The sequence below is a fragment of the Elephantulus edwardii genome, unplaced genomic scaffold (assembly GCF_000299155.1).
Source record: "Elephantulus edwardii isolate Elephantulus edwardi_28Jun2011 unplaced genomic scaffold, EleEdw1.0 scaffold00005, whole genome shotgun sequence".
Classification (NCBI taxonomy): Eukaryota; Metazoa; Chordata; class Mammalia; order Macroscelidea; family Macroscelididae; genus Elephantulus; species Elephantulus edwardii.
Genome location: NW_006399755.1, coordinates 38,477,624 through 38,498,428, shown reverse-complemented (window position 1 = coordinate 38,498,428; position 20,805 = coordinate 38,477,624). Strand labels below are relative to the sequence as shown.

The 20,805-nt window shown below is 36.4% G+C and overlaps 1 protein-coding gene across 1 annotated transcript in view; it reads right to left on the bottom strand.

Moving 5' to 3' along the window:
* LRRC7 (leucine rich repeat containing 7) overlaps positions 1–20,805 on the bottom strand; it is a 720,627-nt gene that overhangs the window by 45,168 nt on the left and 654,654 nt on the right. The window contains exon 24 of the mRNA XM_006879790.1: positions 9,221–9,313. Coding sequence (XP_006879852.1) covers positions 9,221–9,313 — 93 coding nt within the window. The remainder of the gene's footprint in view (positions 1–9,220; positions 9,314–20,805) is intronic.

The window sequence follows — 20,805 nt, the reverse complement described above, 5'->3', positions numbered from 1 at the left end:
GGACATCATATTTGGGAGAGTGGAGGGGCAGCGCAGGAGAGGAAGCCCCTCAATGAGATGGGTCGATTCTGTGAGTGGAGTGGTGGGAATGAGTGTGTTTGAGACGGTGGAGTTGGCACAGGATAGAACAGCATTTAGGGCTCTTGTACATAGGGTCGCTATGAGTCGCAAGCGACTCGATGGCACATAACAACAACAATAACTGTTTAGTACTTTTGAGTAACATAGGCACTGAGTTCCAGTCTGTATCATCTCACACAACCACTTTAAAAATGAGGCAGTATGGCTCAGTAAGTACATTTCAACTTCCAAGAGGTTAATCCTCTTTTTTGAGTGGACCAGATCCTTATGCAAATTTTCAATGTGAACACTAAACTAAAAAAACCAAATTCACTGCCATCAAGTCAATTCCAGATCACAGCAACCTTGAATCTGATTTTTGAGGCTCTATTCACCATGTACATAACCGCAAAAATGGTCAATATATTAACAATAGTCTTATATGTCTTCTGTAGATTTGGAGCTTTTAATTACTCATTAATTTTGTAATAACAGTGACTCACTTTTCTGATTGTATTCAGACACCCCAAAAATTGCTTTTGAGGTAAAGTTTTATAATGAACACATTTCATTTAAACTATCTATCTCCATATCTCATAAAAAAGCAATATCAAGATCATTGAAATGGTTTACTCTCTCTAGAGTCATCAAAATGTTGTTGCTCTTACTAAGCGCCGTCGAGTTGTAGATGACTCATAGAGACCCTATGCACAAAAGACCTGAACACTTGTACAGCTTTCAACATTTCTTTAAATTCATAAAGTTCCCAGAGGCAAGCAATTTTTGAAGTAGATGCTAATCCTGCTTCCAAGCCTGTTTTAATCTGGGAGCTCCACCAGACACTGTCCACCATGGGTAACCATTATCACATTTGACACATCAGTGTCTCAGCTTTTAGCATCACAGCAACCACGAGTTACCTCTATTCAGCACAACTGACAGCAAAATACTACAAATTAGAAATTAGTTGTTATAAAGTATTCATTTTCATCATAATGGAGGAATTACAGGTAATGATCTGAAAGTCTCTGATCTGTCTCATGTAGATAAAAATACCAGTAGTAATGCAAAAGTGGTAAAACATCTTGACACCTTCATCTTTAATTTAAAAATATTTATTACTCCATGCTTTCCATATATATATATTGTAACAAGATTTAGATGCTGATGAATTAGGCGTGAGGAATTGCAATTATTTTAAAAATAACAAAGTCATTTGCTTTTATAGGAAACATAAGGAGCACTCGTGGCATAGTCCATAGGGAGTTAGAACTGCTAACTCAGAGGCCACATCTCTCTGGTAGTTTGAATCCATCAAAGGCTCCAAGAAAGAAAGACAGGCAATCTCCTCCTGTGAGATTTACAATGTCAGAAACCCAGTGGATGTTCAGTTATAAGTCAGTTCTGATTCAACTCAATTAGTGAATGAATTGGAGTAAATGTAAAATGAGGAAAAAAAGAAGAGTCAAGGGAGTAAGACACAATGATTAGGAGCTATTAAAATTACTGTCTATGTTTCTTATAATTATGAACTTTTATGTTTGTTTTAAGATGTATGAGAATTTATTATAATTAAACAAGAACTTTGGCACAACTAAATCAAAAATATTTTAATAGTGCCTGATCAAAGTTTCCCTCAATATCATGGTCAGCAGAAACACACAGACATTTCTAACTGGCATAGAGGACTATTTAGATAGGGTTGCCTCTACACAATATGAATAACTGCTCCAATCAGTTAATCAAGAAGATCCTATCTATGATTTCTCTAACGTTTCTTCATGTCTACTACATTGGTTTGGGTTTTATTTTAAATGTAAGTGAAAATATATATGGAGTTTGTCTTTCTTTAAAATTATTTTTTATTGAGATTTTAATGAAAGTTTACAGAAAACTTGGATTTCCATTCGTTCACTGTTGTACATTATCCTCCCTACCTCCCAGCAAGTTCACTTTCCTCTTTAAAAAAATTCTTTTATGGTTTCACGCTTTTCTCCCTCCTCCCCGCCCAGTCCACTTTGCTGTGCACTTCCTATCCTGGACTATTGTCATGTAAATAATATCTAACCATATATTTCTTGTAAACAGTTCTTTCCCTCGTTTATCTCAATACAGTGTTGATTATTTGTCTCCTCTTAGTTTCCCTCAATGTCAGTCCTATTTCATAAACAGTGGCATTATAAAGTATATACAAAATGGGTGATTCTGGAGGACATTATGCTGAGTGAAATATCTCAGTTACAAAAGGACAAATACTGAGTCTTTCAATATGGCTTTTCTAGTGTGGATGACTGACTATATGGAAGGAGTTATGAGAATAGGATATGCTGGCTTATCTACAAAGAGATTGTCTATCTACTAGTCCACAAGAGGATCTGCCAGTTTTAACAATCTACAAGAGGACTGGCTGGTCTTGACAATAAATGAAAGAGTTCTAGCTATAGTGATGGAATCTTCTCCCAATAGAAAAGATGATTTCTTCCAACAGTTAGAGAAGAGAGACCTCCTCCAACACAGTGAAATGGAGGAAATGCTTCGGGTAGGCAACAGCAACCATGGTTGAACTGCAGAATTAGCGTGAGATGAGACCTCAGGGGCAGGTGGGCCGAGTTGGTAATATTGGCAGGAGTGAGAATTTTGTTGGATAACTGGTTAGAGAGCCAATATTGGCAGGAGTGAGAACTTTATTGAACAATTGTGAGTCAATATTGATTGGCAGGACTGAGAATGTAGGAACACTTAAAACCACAAGGCTCGAAGCTGTGGTGCCTGCATGCATATTTTGGGAGCTGTCTTGATTGTATTCCATTATTAATCAGAATTGTAACCTTTTAACTTCCCCAATGTAGTTCTGTGTGGTCTATAAGCCATCATACTGGATTTTGGATCCAACAAATCAGTAAGATAGGTGTTAAGATGAATATAAAGAAGTATGGGAGTGTGGAGGACTCCTTGGAATTGGTTTTATTTTATTGATGATGTGGACAAGAACAGTTCCCCTTTGTGAGGTGGGTAATGGTCAAATATGGCCATCTCTGCATGGCCTTTCTTCTTTTTACAGTATATAAATAAAATCGACTTTTCATTCAATCATTCATAGATATTAATTATTCATTATTAATGTAACTAATTTATGTCAAATAAACTCCTTGTTCATATGCCACCTTTCGCTTCACCCAACTCAGCTGTCTATTAGTTTGCACACTCCTCCCCTTGCCTTCTCTCCCCTGTTAACTATCTAAGAATGATTCTGTGTAAACTTTTCCATAGCTTCCTATGATGATGATATTTCTTTCTAATATGTTTACCATAAGCAATTCTTCCTTTTTTGTCCAAAACCTTCTATTGTTCTTTATGCCAGAAAAGAAAGAAACTCTTGTTCTTTACTCCAGAAAAGAAAGTATAGCAGGAAACATGTAATAAGCAGGAACAAAAAGAAGTAAGAGAAGAACACAAGGAACTGTAGGCTCCTCTTCAGGCTATAGATGTCTCCTGAATAGGATTACCCAGACTTTTCACAGAGGCAAATCTCATGATCAGAAATTGATTTGTGGTTTATGACTTACTTATTTTTTCCATAGTGATGAGTTAAAAGGCTCAGCATGAGATTATGCTCAAAAGGAAGCTGAAAGTCTATGGAAGTTTTACACATATCTAAATTTTGTCCTTTTTTGTCACCCAAAGTTTTATGATTTAACTTGGTACAATTAAATTTGATAAGGTCAATAGTTGTTCTTGTTGTTATGTGCCATCAAGTCTCCTGAGACCCTATGTATCCTGAGCCAGTCTCACTGATTCGGACACACCAATCCCCATTGCCCCAATTACTGTATCAACCTGTCTCATCTGGGTCTTTCTCTCCTGCGCTGTCCCTCCACCCTTCCAAGGATGATGTCCTTCTCCAATGACCAGTCCCTCCTCACCACATGCCCAAAGTATATGAGATGGAGCTTCAAAATCCTAGCCTCCAAGAAGAAACTTGGTTTCATTCTTCTCTCCAAGACAAACCTATGTGTTTCTTTGGTGGTCCCTGGTATATTCTAGACTCTTCTCCAGCACCACAACTCAAAGGCATCAATTCTTCGTCTGTCATCCTTAGTCATTATTCAGCTCTCTGATGCACAGCAAGTAAGTACAAAGAGCCTGGCCTAGATTAAGCACACCTTAGTCTCTAGAATGGCATCACTGCTTTTCAGTACTCTGGAAAAGCCCCTAACAGCAGATTTTCCCCAATGTAATTAATCTTCTGATTTCCTGACTGCTGGTGCTAAGAATACTGACCATGGATCCAAGCAAGGTGTAATTGTTAACAATCTCAATCTCTTATCCATCTTTTATGGCGCTGCAAATTGGCCTGGTGGTGAGAATTTTTGTCTTCTTGATATTGAGCTCCAGACCATATTGAAGGCTATGATCCTTGACCTTCTGTAGCAAGTGCTTCAGGTTCTCCTCAGTTTCAGCAAGCAAGTTTTGTCATCTACATAATGTAGGTTATTGATGAGTCTTCTACTGATTGTGATGCTCATAAAGCCCAGCTTCTCAAATGATTTGTTCTGCATATAGATTGAAAAGGTATGGATACAGGTTGCACCCCTGATGCACTTCTTTATTGATTTTGAATCATGCAGTATTTCCTTGCTTTGTTCTGAGGACTGCTTACTGGTTCAAGTATAAATTTTGCATAAGCATAATCAAGTGTTCTGGGATTCCCATTTTCCACAAGGTTAGTCATAATTTGTTGTGGTCCACACAAACAGCTGTGCATAGTCAATGAAACATAGAAAAATATTCCTCTGGTACTCTCCTAGATCCATCTGACATTGACAATAATGTCTCTAGTGCCACAACCTCTTCTAAACCAAGTTTGTATTTCAGGTAGTTCTCTGTCAATGTACAGTTATAGTTATTTCTAGATAATCTTCAGCAGGATTTTGCTAGTGTGCGATATCAGTGATTATTGTTCTATAATTTCCACATTCTGTTGGGTCACCTTTTTCTGGAATGGGAATAATTTTGGATCTCTTCCAGTCTGTTGGCCAAATAGTTGTCCTCCAGATTTCTTGGCACAACCTGGTGAACACATCCAGGGAAGCATCTGTTTGTTGAAATATATCAGTTGATATTCCATCAATTCCTGGAGTTTTTTTTTTTGTCAAGTTCTTCAAAGCAGCCTGAACTTCCTCCTTCATCACCATTGCCTCTGGAAATTCTTCTATCCAGTTCTTTTTGGTCGAGTGATTCTGTATACTACTTCTTTCTTCTTTTAATGTATCCTAAATCTTTCAACATTCTTCTCATAACATCCTTCAGCATTGTAACCCATGGCTTGAACTTGTTCTCTAGTTCCTTTAGCGTAAGAAATGCAGAGTGTGTTTGGCTATTTTGATTTTCGGACCCTAGCTCCTTGCCCATTTCATTATAATATTTTGCCTAATCTTCCTGAAACGAACTTTGAAAACTTCTGTTCAGTTCTTGATTTTTTTTTTTTTCAGTATAAATTTTTTTAAGGAGTTTTGGTAGCCTAGTGGCAAGAAGCTGCACTGCAATCCCTAAGGCACACAATTCAAGACCACTAGCTGGTCTGGGGTAAAGGATGTTCAATCTCCTCCCATGTGATTAACTGCCTCTGAAAATCCATCAGAGGGTCAGCTATGAGTTGATTCCAACTCTATGGTACACAACAACAACAACGATTTTAACAAATGTTTACCCAAAAAGTCATATTATCATTCATTCATTGTTGCACATTTTACCCCCTCTTCCTTTCTTCCCCTTCCCCAGTTTACTTTGGTTTTTTTAAAAAAAATATTCATTTATTGTTGCACAATTACCTCATTTCCCTCAGTCCTTTTTGCAATATACCTTTCATTCTGAGCTATTGTTGTACATATAATTCCTAATCATATATTCCTTTTAAACAGTTCTTTCCTTCATCTATTCCAGTGCAATATTCATTGTCTAGCCACTCTTATCCTATTCTCCCAAATCCTTTTGTCAGATCTGCTTCATAACGGTGATGCTATGCAGTCTTATTCTTTGTGACTCAGCTATTTCACTCAGCATAATGTCCTGCGTGTTGTACAGTATTTTATGAGTTCGCTGCTTTTCAGTGCAGCATAATAATTCCATTGTATGAATATACCATAGTTTTTCTATCCATTCATTTGTTAATGGGCACTTGGGTTGCTTCTATCTTTTTGCTATAATAGTTAAAACAACTTCTTGATTTCTCCCCTTTGCTTTGGCTTCTCAGCACTCTGTTGTAATATTGAGAGTCTCTTCTGATATTTATTTTTCTCTTTTCTCTATCCCCTTTCTTTGTAATAACCTTCTGTATTGTTCATGGATTGATACTCTTGATATCTTCATACAGCTCGTCTGGACTTTCTTCATTAGTGTTCAAGGCCTCAAACCCATCCTGAGTTGGTTTTTAAATTCAGGGAGGGTACACTCAAAATAAAATTTTGATTTCTGTGAATATGATTTAACCTTCTGTAGCTTTAATTTGAACTTGCATTTGAGTAACTGAAGTCCTTCCACAGATGTAATCTATCTGATTCCTGTGCAACTCATCAGGTGAAAAAGGGCATTTGACTGTGGATCATGACAAGTTGTTGTTGACATTGAGAAGAATGGGAATCCCAGAGGACTTGATTGTGCCATGCGAGATCTATACCTGAATCAGGAGGCTGTTGTGCAAGCAGAGCAGGGGAGTGCTACATGTTTTGGAATTGGGAAGGGAGTGCATCAGGGTCGTATCCTCTCTCCATATCTACTCAATCTATATACTGAACAAATTATCCAAAAATCTGTACTCTATAAGGAGGAGCGTGTGGCATCAGAATTGGAGGCAGACTAATCAATAATTTGTGTTATGCAAATGACACAACCTTGCTTACTGAAAGTGAGGAAGGCTTGAAGGCATGCAGCCTTCAGTATGGATTGCATCTCAATGTCAGGAAAACAAAGATTCTTACCATTGGACTGATAGGGAGTGTCATGATGGATGGAGAGAAGTTCGAGACTGTCAACAGCTTCATCTTGATTGGATCCACAAATTAATACCCTTGGTATGAGCAGTCAGGAAATAAGGAGATGCACTGCACTGGGAAAACTGTGCAGTTAGGAACCCTTCCTAATTATTGAGTAGTGATGTCAGTTTGAGGACTAAGGTGTGTCTGTTTCTAGTCATAGTCTTTCTGATTACTAGCTATGCATCTGAGAATTGGACAATGAATAAGAATGACAGAATGGATAGTCAAGAAAACAAATGGCTGTCTTGGTGATGGTGCAGCCAGAGTGCTCTTTGGAGGCAAGAATAAGGAGGCTTTGCCTCATATACTTTGGACATGTTTCTAGGGGGTGCTATTCCTGGGAGAAGGACATGATGTTGGGAAGGGTGGAGGGTTGCCAAAGGAGAGGAAGACCCTCAACTAGGTGGAATAAAAAGGTGACTGCTGCAATGGGTTCTTGTTTGTCAGGAAGTGTGAGGATGGTGCAGTATAGAACAGGGTTCAGATCTTTTGTTCATAGGGTTGCTATGAATCTTGCTTGATCTTCTGGCACCTAACAACAACCTTGCATGCATATGGATATGTATTCAAAATGGATCAAGAAACAGCCTTTTTAATTATGAAAGTGATGGCATTTTTCCCTACCTTTTCATCTCCAGCGTAGTAGATCATATGATTGTCTGATTCACAATGCCCCATTCCAATCAATCTCACTTAGCAAATACTTAATATGTCAATATTTATGTGTTCCATTTCTTTCTTAACAATGTACCAGTTTTTCTACATTCATGTGTCTTACATCCCACATTCCAATAATTAGTTTCTGCTTCCAACTGTTCTTCCTCCTTTGTGTTTCCAAATTTGAGGGCTCAGCCTCAGTTGCCATATCTGTTAGTCTACTCTAAGTGTGCTCTATTGTACATAGGGTTTTCGAAAGCCTAATTTCTTTCAGAAGTGGATGGCCAATCTTTCTTCCTAGTCTTTCTTAATATGAATGCTTAATTTAAACCAGGAGTTAACAGACAAGCTTTTTACCGAAAAAAGTAGATGAAAGACACTTCCTTTCCAGAAATAGCCAACACATTCACGGCCCCCCCACCCTTGCACATGTGTGTTGTCCCTTCCCTTTCCCTACCACATTAGCATCCCTTGCAGCTCCGCCTACTCAGTCCACCACCTCCTTTCCCCAGTCACTCCTTGTGGCTTATGCCACAAGTCATTTCTGTGATGTCTTGCACCATGCATTGCTGCTGGTCTCTAATGCTGTTGCTTGTCTCACATTAGGAGGAAGTAAGTCCAAATCCCATGTACCAGCTTTAGGGAAAGTTTTTTTGCCTGAGGCAGTATGGGGGAAGAGGTTAATAGTAGATAGTTTCAATCATCATAAAATTATAATTATTGATTGCTTAAAGCTGAGAACTTCAAACACTGATAATATCAGCGCAAGTTACAGAATTCAGGGTAAACTTTTTTTATTTAATCAAAATTTTAGATGACCTTACTGGAACCAGGCAGGTCATTCACGGGCTTTATTCCTTTACATATGAGAACTTAAAATTTTTTTTTAATCGAAATTGTGTTATCTCAGTTCATTCAGTTCTACAATTATAATGGTAAAAGACTTCATCTTACAAACATGTTGGTTTAAGAGATAAAAGTCAGTGGTATTCAATTACTCTTATTCTTATTCTTGCCATAAGAGAAGAAGTGACTTACAGGTAAGCATTTAGAAATAATCTATGCTATACATACAGCTTTTTTTTTAACACCAATATTGTTGTTGTGTGCTTTCAAGTCAGGAATGACTCACAGTTGATACTCCAATGCAAAACTGTTTCTAATGGAATGTTTAAATATATGGTCCTCTTATTATTTCTTAAAAATTTCTTCTTATTATTATTAATTTTAATGAAAATTTACAGAAATTTTGGATTTCTAATCATTCACTGTTGCACTTTTGGTCTTCTTATTCTTACGATTTTCCCAGAACTATAATGAATTCTACATACATGTATGGAAAAGTTTTTAATTGACTCATAGTTAAATTATTAAAGTACGGTAAAATATTTTTTTCTTACTTCCTTCATTGGTGCAGTGAAAAATGGTACTTTTTTCTAATGAAAATGATTTATAAGTTAATGTCTTACCTTGTCAGAAGGTTTGAATGGATTTCCTTGTCCACTAATTCCACCACTGATACTAAATCCAAGGCCAGGATTCTTTTCTATTCTTACACAAAACTATGTAAAGAAATATACAAAAAAGTAGTCAACCATTTGTAACAAAGATATCTATATCTTCAAATAACTGCATCACAAGAGAAATGATTCAGTCTTCTTTCAAGTTGTCAGGGTTAATTCAGGTTGACTTGGTGCACAGAAGACATAAACACTGACAAAATGCTTAGTGTCTCTAGGTATCAATTACAATGGAAACTAACGGAAAGTTTACTGGGAAAGCAAACATTTGTCAAAACTTATTCATTACCATGTGGACTAAATTTATCTTAATATTTTTAGAAACAGTTTTATAAGGACTTAAAAGTGTGTATTATTTCAGCTATCTGTCATAAATGTATATCCATTCAAGCCCATTACTTAGAAAGAACTACTTAAATAAGTGAAAGAAAACTTTTACTAATAAAATATTTAAGCAATTGTCCCTGACTTCTAGCAAAGTGCTATAGTTAATCTCTACAATTCTCTTGTTTATAAATAGCAAGTGCTTTTGTTTGATGTTTGTGTTTTAGCTTGATGGTCACAATAAAGGAAGAATGAATTCTTCAGAACAATAGAGATCTAGGTTTGACTGTAAGTTCTAGAGAGAGAAATTAAGGGAATTTAGAAGGAAGAGGATACAATGTTAAGAGGTCTAGCTAGAGCAAGAGGTCAAAAACATGGTGGTAAATCAGCCTAAACACGGGAATAAGAAGTCAAAACTAGTAAGAAATTGTGACAAGGAATGGTCGATGTATTTTTAGGACAATGCAGATTCATACTCTTGAATACTCCCCACCACGTCAAATCACAGATTAATGAACATTAAACAAGCGTAACAGTTCTTCATGTGCCTGGACTGGTGAGTATATGTGTGAGCTGTGATAAAAATGTTAGTTTCTCATGGAAATTGGAAAAAGGTGGCCCTAGATGTCAGAAGGACTTGTAATGCAAACAGCATACATTTAAAAGAGAAAGGGGGGGAAACCCAAACAAAGACCAAAAAAAGACACTTTTAGAACTCTGAGTATGGAATTAATACTGAAATCAAGTGAAGAAATGTTACCAAGGCTGTCAGATGGTTGACAGACCAAATTTTAGATGTTAAGGGAAAAAAAAAAGAACATTTAAGTAACTCAGGTCATCTAGTGGTAAGAAGTTGCACTGCGATCCCAAAGACATTTGGTTTTAATACACCATGTGCTCCATGGGAGAAGGATGAGTAATCTCTCATGTGATTATCTGCTTCTGAAAACCTGATGGAGGGTCACCTTTAGATCAGTTCCAACTCAACAGCACCACCGCAACAGCAAGAACAACAACAGTGTATATTTTTTATTTATATAAACATACACTTGATACATATTTAAAGACAACTGAAAACATTTGCTTTATTAAGTAGCTCTATGTTTTCTCCAGCAATCTTGCTTAGTTTATTAATTTGCTGATGCAAATTAAATGTTCCAAGTAATACCTGTATTTTAATTTTCAAGGTGCCTTTAATCCCTTCCTCTTAGATAATTCAAGGAAAATTTGAGCTCTGCTCCAGACTTGGTTATTATATACTGTTAGTCATTGAGTCATTGGAACCAGTATTAATTAGGTTTGGCTGTTTAATGGGACTATAATTCATTGCCATGGCTTATAATAGTAAATATCCTATTTCATTTGCATAGCTCATTTATAACAGAAGAGTTAAAAAAAATTCTATCCACTGTGATTTTTGTAGCAACTAATGAATAATTTCTGAATTACAGGGTGAACACAATTACCATAAGTACTCAACCATATTTTTTAACAGATATGCTTAATTATAACTTTTCCTCTAATTGAGCCTTATTTGTCAAAACTAGTTGTAACACGGTAGCAACTACAGTTTTGCATTTATGTTTCTCATAGAATATGGATGTTAGCATATTATAGCTTGATGTAGCTAGAAAGAATATTTTAGCTTCATTCAATGAGCAGTTTACCTGACCGTAATTTTTAGTACTACTGGTTAATAGACACTAAGGAGAATCTAACCAATGTGCTTTTCTAGCTTTCCTCAGACCACTAGATAAACCAAGAGGAAACAAAACCGACAGATTTCAATTATTAAGTAAATTTCTGAGAGTAGTTTCCTTTGATTCTTCTTAAAAAAGCCAACTGCATCTACTTCATATTATAGTCAATCTGGAAAACAAACTGCAAGGAGAAAAATTTTCATATGTGCCAACTACATGAAGAACTACTTCAATGTACTTTTAATAACAGAATAAAGATGGCATTGTGATTTTATAAATGTGACAAAGTAATAAATTCCAATCTGAAGCCAGGCAACTCTTGGACATAGTATGGCCTGGCTAAAAGCTTGTGTAATGATTGCAGTATCTCATAAGCATGTCATAGAAAGTGTTCACTTTTCACATAAGGACTTCTAACTACCCACTAAGGCCCAAACAATCCATAAAATCAAAGAAGAGAACATCCAGTCACTAAGAGTCTCTCTAAATTGTACTAGAAGGGATTAAGAAAGAGGAAATGCTATGTCCTCAGAAAAGATAAGGTGCAGAGAACTGCAGAATTGCTTATCTGTTGAAAACTGGTATTTTAATTATTATAAGAGACTTATTTTAAAGAATAAAATTTCTGATTGATAACAGAAGCAAAAACTTTGGCATCAACAGTGAATTAGTCTTCTTTTCACTATCTGATTGACTTTATCTGATACTTCTAGAATGTTGTTTTAATTAAGATTGCTAATAATTACATGAAAAAAATTTTCAACATTATAGTCATTAAATGCATGCTAATAAAAATCATGATGCGACTCCACTCGAGTGAATTCATACCCACAAGAATGTTGCTGCTGTTATGTACCATTGAATCAGAACCGACTTATAGTTGACTGTCCAGCAAGTTTTAAGAGGCTGAAAACTGCACAGGAGGATTATCTTCCTTAGGGTTGGCAGACTCTTAACTGCTGGGCCACCAGATATTCTTCCACTGGGATTTGTTGTTGCTGTTAGGTGCTGTCGAGTATGACCCATAGTGACCCTATGAGCAACACCTCTGCACCTTGCCCTACCCTGTGCCATTCTCATCATCTCTGACATACTCGAGTCCTTAGCAGTAGTCACTCCGTCAATCCACCAGATTGAGGATCTTCTTCCTTTTCCTGTCCTTCCTTCTAGCCACACAGGATGTCTTCTCCAAAGAATTTGCCTTTCCTACTAACATGTCCAAAGCATGTGAGATGAAGTGTTATCATCTTTGCCTCTCAAGAGCACTCACACTGCACTTTTCTTCAAGGGATATTTGTTCTTTTGGCCATCCATGGGATATTCAGTAGTACTCTTCTCCAAAACCACAGCTCAAAGACAACAATAATTCTTCTGTCATCCTTATTCCCGGTCCAGTTCTCAGATGCATAGTAAGTGATCAGAAAGAGTATGGCTGGATCAGACTCACTTTAGTCCTCAAACTGCATAATGGTTTCTCAATAATTTGGAGAAGTCCCTGACTGCACACTATCCCACTGCAATACATTTCTTGATTTCCTGACTGCTGGTACCAAGGGTGTTGACTGTGGGCTTTTCAATTCAGGAACAAAAAAAATCTCACTAGAATAATTACAAGAAAAATGACAGAAAGAACAAGAGGGAATATGGATAAATTGATATCTGGGTTCAAAACTAGGACAGGAATACATCAGGGATGTGTCCTGCCGCCATACCTTTTCAATGTGTATGTGAAAAAGATGATTCAAGAGGCTGGATTTTATGAGGAGGAGTGTGTTATCAGGATTGGAGGAAGATTCGTTAACAACCTGCATTATGCAGATGACACAACTTTGCTGAAACTAAAAAGGACCTGAAGCATTTGCTGCAAGAACTGTAGCCTTCAATATGGCTTGAAGCTTAACAACAAGAAGACAAAGATTCTTACCACTGAACCAACTGGCTGCACCATCACAGATGGAGAAAAGATAGAGGTAGTTAAAAATTTCAGCTTGCTCAGCTCCATAGTCAACACCCTTGGTACTAGCAGTCAGGAAATCAAGATAAACTGCATTGGGGAAGTCAGTTATCAGGGACCTCTCCAGAGTGCTGAGGATCAATGATAGATATCAGTCTAGAGACTAAGGTGTGCCTGATCCAGGCCATGGTCTGCGCAACTACTTGCTATATATCCAAGAGCTGGACAATGAGTAAGGATGACAGAACAACTGATGTCTTTAAATTGTGATGCTGGAGGAGTACTGACCATACATACCATCGGTCATCAGGAGAACAAAGATCTGTTTTTGAGAGGGTGAAACCAAGTTTCTCCCTGGAGGCTAGGATTTTGAAGCTCTGTCTCATACACTTTGGGCACATGGCCAGAAGGGACTGGTTCTTGGGCCTTGGAGAAGGACATCATGCTTGGAAGGGTGGAGGGACTGCACTGGAAAGGAAGACCCCTGTGACTGACACAGTAACAGGGGTAACGGAGATAGGTGTGTTGGAGCCAATGAGACTGGTTCGTGATAGGGCAGGCTTCACAGTTGTTGTATATAGGACCACTATGAGTGACAGGTGACTCGATGGCACACAACAACAACAATAACAACTTTGATAGTGGAGAACATATAGAAAGGAAGAAAAAAAAGCAACTAGAAATAGAGGTGAGGTGATGGTTGACTAGGCAGGTCGCAGTGTACACACACAGTGATAAGTGGTAGGTTCAGAACATATTTTGATTCAATTCCTGTGGACGGTGTATTACTTGTAAGAAAGAGGGAACAAATACAACTGTCTAAAATGTTTAGCTAGAACAGAAGTAGGGTCATTAACTGAAACAGAAAACTCTGGAACAAAGTAGGCTTGCTAGTAACAGCAGAAGAAATTAAGAATTCTCTCTGATTAATCTTAAATATGCAACATTCATTGCACATATACATCTGGAATACAGAAAACAGATCAGTGTTGGAGATAGGAATTTTGGATTATTCAGCCTGAAAGTGAAAGAGATCATCTAGGAAGGATAGAGAAAAGAAGAATTCAAAGGCCTGAGCATCAAATCTCTCTAATATTCTGAGTCAGAAAAACAGAGTCCAGGTAAGAAAGGCTAAGTGTTAGGAGAAATAAAATGCTAGCCAAATGAAGAAAACATTTAAAAAAATATCTCAGGCAAGTCACATGTTTGAGCAGTCAAATGAGATAAAGTCGGAGATTTAATTTGTTAGAAGCAAAGAGAATGCTTCATAGCATTTATACTTAAGTTGATGCTAAGTTAGGATGTTAAGGGTGATGGGAATTACACAAAAACAGCCGCTTTGTGTACCATGCTAAAGTTAATGGGAAAATGTGGAAACAGATAATGGTGATAGTTGAAGAACATAATAATCATAATTAATGTCACCAAATTATACATAAAAAGAGGCTTAAATTGCTTGTTTATTTTATATCTATCTAGCTATATATATATCTCAATAAAAAGTTAACTTGAAATTAAGCATGCTGATACTTCTTAGTTTTTGGACTTATGAATTATTATATAACAGTAATTGTATGGTGAAGAATATTATGCTTTTATAATGTACTGAAATTTTTTGATGTGATTATATGTATTAGTCAAAAGCTTTATAAATTTCTGTTGTTGTTGTTGACTGCCATCAAGTTGAGCATGACTCATAGTGACCCTATGAACAAAAGGCCTGAAACCTTTCTATAACTATTGCCATTTTCAAATTATTTTCCAAAATTTCTAATGAGTTTGTATAATACTTAGAAGGTAATTTTTATAAAAATAAATGTTAATATTTATAAATATTGACTAGTTTTGGAACATTGATACTTGTTCTATTTTCATATCTTTTCCTGTTGTGCATAAGAGAAGTCTAGATGAAATTTCTAACAAGATAAATGAATAAAAATTCCCACTATAGCATATTCTAGGTCTTCAGAAAAAGCAAACCAACGCTGTATCTGTATATCAATGAAATAAAACTCACATGCTTTTTCAGTCATGTCATGAAAAGAATGTTTAATGATAATCTCTTTCATCTATTTCATGCATAAGATACTGATAAGATCATTTAGCTATTTAGCAAAATGGGGGAAACACTTCTGATTCCCATTACAGTGTTTACTACACTCTATATGTGGCTGCAGGATAATGTGGAAATTATCTAAAATTTCAGTAATATCACATACAAACAAAATACTGTTGAAAAGGATTCAAAGGTGTCTAGAACAGTACATAGGTAAGGACCTGCTAGATGTTCCAGCAGGACTTAAAAGATGCCATGGCATCAGGGATATCACTGCTAATGTCGGATGCTCCTGACTAAAAGCAAATAATACCAGAAAAATGTCTATGTGTCCTTCATTCACTATGCAAGGACATTTGACTGTGTGCATCATAACAAAATATGGCTAATATTGAGAAGAAAGGGAATCCCAGACCACTTAACTGTGCTCATGCAAAACCTATACCCAGATAAAAAAACCTGCTGTGTAAACAGAGCAAGGGTGCATATTTGGTGCATCAGGGTTGTATCCTTTTTTCATACTTATACAAACAGGATGAATATGATGGCAAAGTAGTCAACTCTTCACTTGTTTTTTACTCTTGTCTTTATTCTCCTACTTAACACAACTGTGACTCTTACCCTCAGTTTTGTTTGTTGTCTTTAATCCAGAAAGTTCTTGCATTTAAATCCCCTTGCAAGTAAAATCTTTTAACAGTGAGTCTCAATAATATGCTAATGATTATTTTGACTGCAGATTATTTGTTAAAAAAATTATCAATAGCACTCACCAGAAAACTAAGTCCAAACAAACGTTTACCCTTTTGTTTTGGGGGTGAAGAAGAACATCGCTTTTAGATAGCAAGTTGTTCATTTATACAACTAAATCTTTTTAAATATGTGTAGTACTTTATGGTTTAAAAATAACTTACATATTTGCTTTTAAAAGAGAAGAGTGAACTGGGGGAGGGAGTAAAGAAAAAAGTGCAACAATGAATGAATGAAAATATAAAATCTCTGCATATGTTCATTAAAATTAATAAAATAAAATTTTTTTAAAAAATAACTTACATATATTTATTATTTGACTTAATCCTAGGGTTAAGATAGATTTGATACTCATTCTGCCTGAAAATGAAATGTGTGGAAAAATAAGTGCATTAAACTTTATATTAGCTTCTGGAATTCTTAGGTATTTTACTGTGTTATTGTGATGAGTGGTTTGAAAGTTTAGAGAAAATCCTAAAAAGTATAGAGAGGAATATAGAATTAACTAAGTGCTTTTTAATGTTTATACAAAGTTAGATACTCTTCCCAGATCACAAGTGACATGTATTCTAATTCACTCAAAGTCATCATTTTTTTATATGCTTTTTATACACAGAACTCATTTTAATCAGTTAAAAATGCATTTTTTTTCTTTAAGCTGCGTAAGGGATCAGAGAATGTTTTTATTAATAACACCTTTCATTTATTTAGTATTTTTACATCTCAGAAACTTTGGAAGTGTTCAAATGAATTCAAGTTAACATTCCCTTTTTGTAAAGCAATGCTTTAGTTCCAGGGAAGTTAGAATAGTTAATAAACAAAATTTGACAGAAGAATACACCCTGAGACCATAACAGGCAAGTGTCTGAAAGTTCATAGTTAATTTAATGGCAAAATTGTGACATGCAATTTGGACTTGATCAAATTCTTCCATTACTCATTTTTCTTTTAGCTTTAATTTCATTTGTAAAGAAAAGAAGAAGATTGTTGAGAGCATTAAATGAAACAGAATGTATACGCAGGACCAGTTTCATAATTAGTAGGTCTGGGAGAAAACTAAAACACAACACTCCTTGTTCAACATTTACAAATAATCACAAGACAGTAACAGGTGAGCATTAAACCAGTAGGAGGTCCTTCTAAGTGTGGGGCTAACCAAGAGCCATGCCTCTCTGGTGGCTTGAATCTACCAGGATCTCTAAAGGAGAAAGATGGACAATCTTCTTCTATGTGATTTATTACTGGAAGATCAGTTACGAGTCAGTTCTAGTTCAAAAGAAATGAGTTTCGGTTGGCTTTGTTTGTGTGTATACACATGTGTGTGTAAATAGATAAATAGACAGCTAGAGCTTCGCAGCAGTGCAAATTTAGCAGTGGCTCCATTGGAGATAGATGGGCAATTTATAGTCTCTGAAAACCTGAGGGAGGGTCAGCTATGAGTCAGCTTCGAATTAATAATAACTAGTGAATGAGACATATATCTCTTCATTTTTAGCTTCATAAAACAATACATCTCTATGCTCAGCTTTCTAAAACAATAAAAATAAAAAGGTAAATATGATATTAAGGACACTAAATTCTGATTAATAGTCATATAATACTATCCTTCCTTTCATGAAACAAAGCAAGTGAGATGTACAGAGTGAAGAAGTTTGAGGAAGGAAAAGAAATGAAGAAAGTTAGCAGCTGTCTGGGGGCTGGCTGAACCCAATTTGTACTGCTTGCTACTTTTCATGATAGTTATTCTTGCAGTTTCAATCTTCCACTGTGATGTCACTGAAGAAAACGCTTAGAAGACATACAGAACGATGGGCCATTATGGTCCACGCTCTGATGTGGATACTATCACTATCCAAAGCAAACCCACGGCCATCCAGTTGACTTAATCATAGCAACCCTCTAACAAATTTCCAAGGCTGTAAATCTTTGCAGACGGAGACTACTCTTCTGTCAAAGAGAAGCTGATGGATTCAAACTGCCAGCCTTTTGCTTAGTAGCCTAATGTGTACTACACACTATCATGGATCCTTACAAATGTGCAGAATTATGAAGAAAATGTAAAGGAAACTCTGAAGATTTGTAAGCAAGAGGTAATGATGGTGTAAAAGGATTGTGCTGGAAATAGTAGTAGTTGTTTACATATTCTCTGTGCTTTCCCCTAGTCCTTTCCAAAGTTTTACCTCAATATTCTAATCTATTTAAGTATGACTATAAGTTGGAAAAGATGAAGAAAGCAGAAGGTATTATCTCTAAGTCCCATCAGTGACATAACCACAGCTCTCAGCTCGTAAGAAATCTGATATAAGTGCTGTAAAAAATAAATATTTGAAAGGCACAGGATCAGGCAAGATTTAGTTCTGTTGAACAAAATGTTGCTGTTTGTTAGAGCCAATTCAATGGCATTTCAACAATAACAAAATTAATTCTTTTAAAAAAGGTTTTCCACTTAATAAACAAGAAAAAACTTCAAAACTTAGTAATCGTATCAGTCAAACTATAAGATCTATGTATTTTTTGACAGATTTTATCAAAGTGACTTTAAATATAAGGGATTAAGAGTGATTACATGCTAACACTAAAACTGTTTTGGAGAAAGAAAAGGCTTTTGTAAATATATACAGCCTTAGAATTTTCATGGGGCAATACTCAGTCCCATGGGGTGTCCATGAGTCAAAATCAACTAGATGACAATGGGCTTGGTTTTTTCTTTTAGATATTATTAAAAGTAGGTGAAGACATTGATCTTACTGTAGTTTTAAATGTACTGATTCTGAGAGAGAGAGAGAACACTCTTCCCACCCCCCTAAAAAAACAAACAACAAAACCCATTAAACCCCCAAACACTTAGCTACTAAATCGCAAGGTATCTAGGCAGTACAAGCTTTTTGCAGATGGCTGTTAGATTTTCATCTGCCAAGCCATACTATGGAAGTAAAAGTTGTAGTAATCTGCTTCTTTTAAGATTACAACTAAAAAAGTCCTATTGAACAGTTCTAGTCTCAAATACAGGTGGTCATCAAGTTGATGATCAAGTTAATAGGTTGATGGCAACTAATAAACTGAAAAAAAAAAAAAGAGTATCAATTAAAACTCATTGCCATCCAATAAGAATAGACTCATAGCTGACCTTTAGTTGGGTTTCTCAGACTGTAAACTACACAGTAGGCAATTGTTCCTCTTTCTCCTGTAGAGCTGCTGGTTGATTTGAACTGCTTAGAGAGGCAGTCTTTGAATCAGCAGCTCAATGCCCAATGGACTAGATAACCAAAGCTCCCTAAACTACTAATATTGTTATTATTTGTGCCATCAAGTCAATCACAACTCATAGTATCCCTATGAACAATGACTCTTGACCTTGCCCTATCCGGAACCAACCTAATTGTCTCTGAAACATCTGATCCCATTGGTACAGTCACTGGGTCAATTCGTCTCATCTAGGGTCTTCCTCTTCCACACCGACTCTCTATCCATCTAAGCATGATGTCCTTCTCCAAGGACCGGTCCTTCCTGCTGACATGCTCAAAGCTTCACAATCCTTGCCTCCAAGGAGCTACTTGGTTTCATCCTCTCCAGAACAGACTGTTATCTTGGAAGTCCCTGGTATGTTCAATACCCTTCAGGAGCACTAAAACTCAAAGATATTGATTCTTCTTCTGTCACCTGTATTAACTGTCCAATTCTCAAATGTATGGAAAGCATTTGAGAAGATCATGGCCTGAATCAGGCACACCTTAGTATCTAGACTGACACTGTTGCTCTTTAGTACTTTAGAAAGGTCCCTGACAACAGATTTTTCCCAGTGTAACTCATCTTTTGAGTTCCTGGCTGGTACCAAGACTGTTGAGGGTATACATAAAAAATCAGCTCAAGGTGCATCAGAGAACTGGGACTAAAGCCCAAAACCATAAAGTTCATCAGAGACAAACTGGGATCAAGCTTAGACAGCCTGGTTTATGGTATAAAGAGACTGCCAAATACAGCCAGAAATGCACAATCTGGAGAGGATAAAATTGATGAATGGGACTTTCTAAAGATTAAGTCCCTGTGTGCATCAAAACCTTTTTTCTAACAGTGAAAAGAAACCTACAGACTGGGAAAAAACATTTGGCAATACCATTTCAGACTTGGGTCTTATATCAAAATTTTACAGAATCCTACAGTACCTCCACAATAAAAAGAATGATAACACAATTACAAAATGGGCAAAAGACATGGAAAATCTTTTCACAAAGGAAGATCTTCAGATGGCATACAGGCACATGAAGAAATGCTCAAAAGCACTGGAAAGAAGAGAAATGCAAATCAAAAAGACAATGAGATACCATCTTACTCCAGTAGCAGTGGCAAAGTTTAACAGGACAGCAAGTAATAAATGTTGGAGAGGATGTGGTGAAATAAGAACTCTTACACGTTGTTGGTGGGATTGTAAAATGGTACAACCATTCTGAAGGCAGTTTGGTGTTTCCTTAGAAATTGGAACACAGAAATCCCATATGATCCAGTTATTCCATTGCTTGAAATATACCCCAAGGAAATGAGTACTGAGGCACAAATGAAGACTTGTACACCAATGTTCATAGTAGCATTATTCACCACTGCAGGAACATGGAAACAGTCCAACTGTCCAATCACAAGTGAACAGACTGAGAAATTATGGTACGTTCACATGATGGAATACTATGCAGCACGCAGGAGCAATGATTTAAAAAAAATTACTATATAACTTGGGAAAGACTGGAGACCATTATGCTGC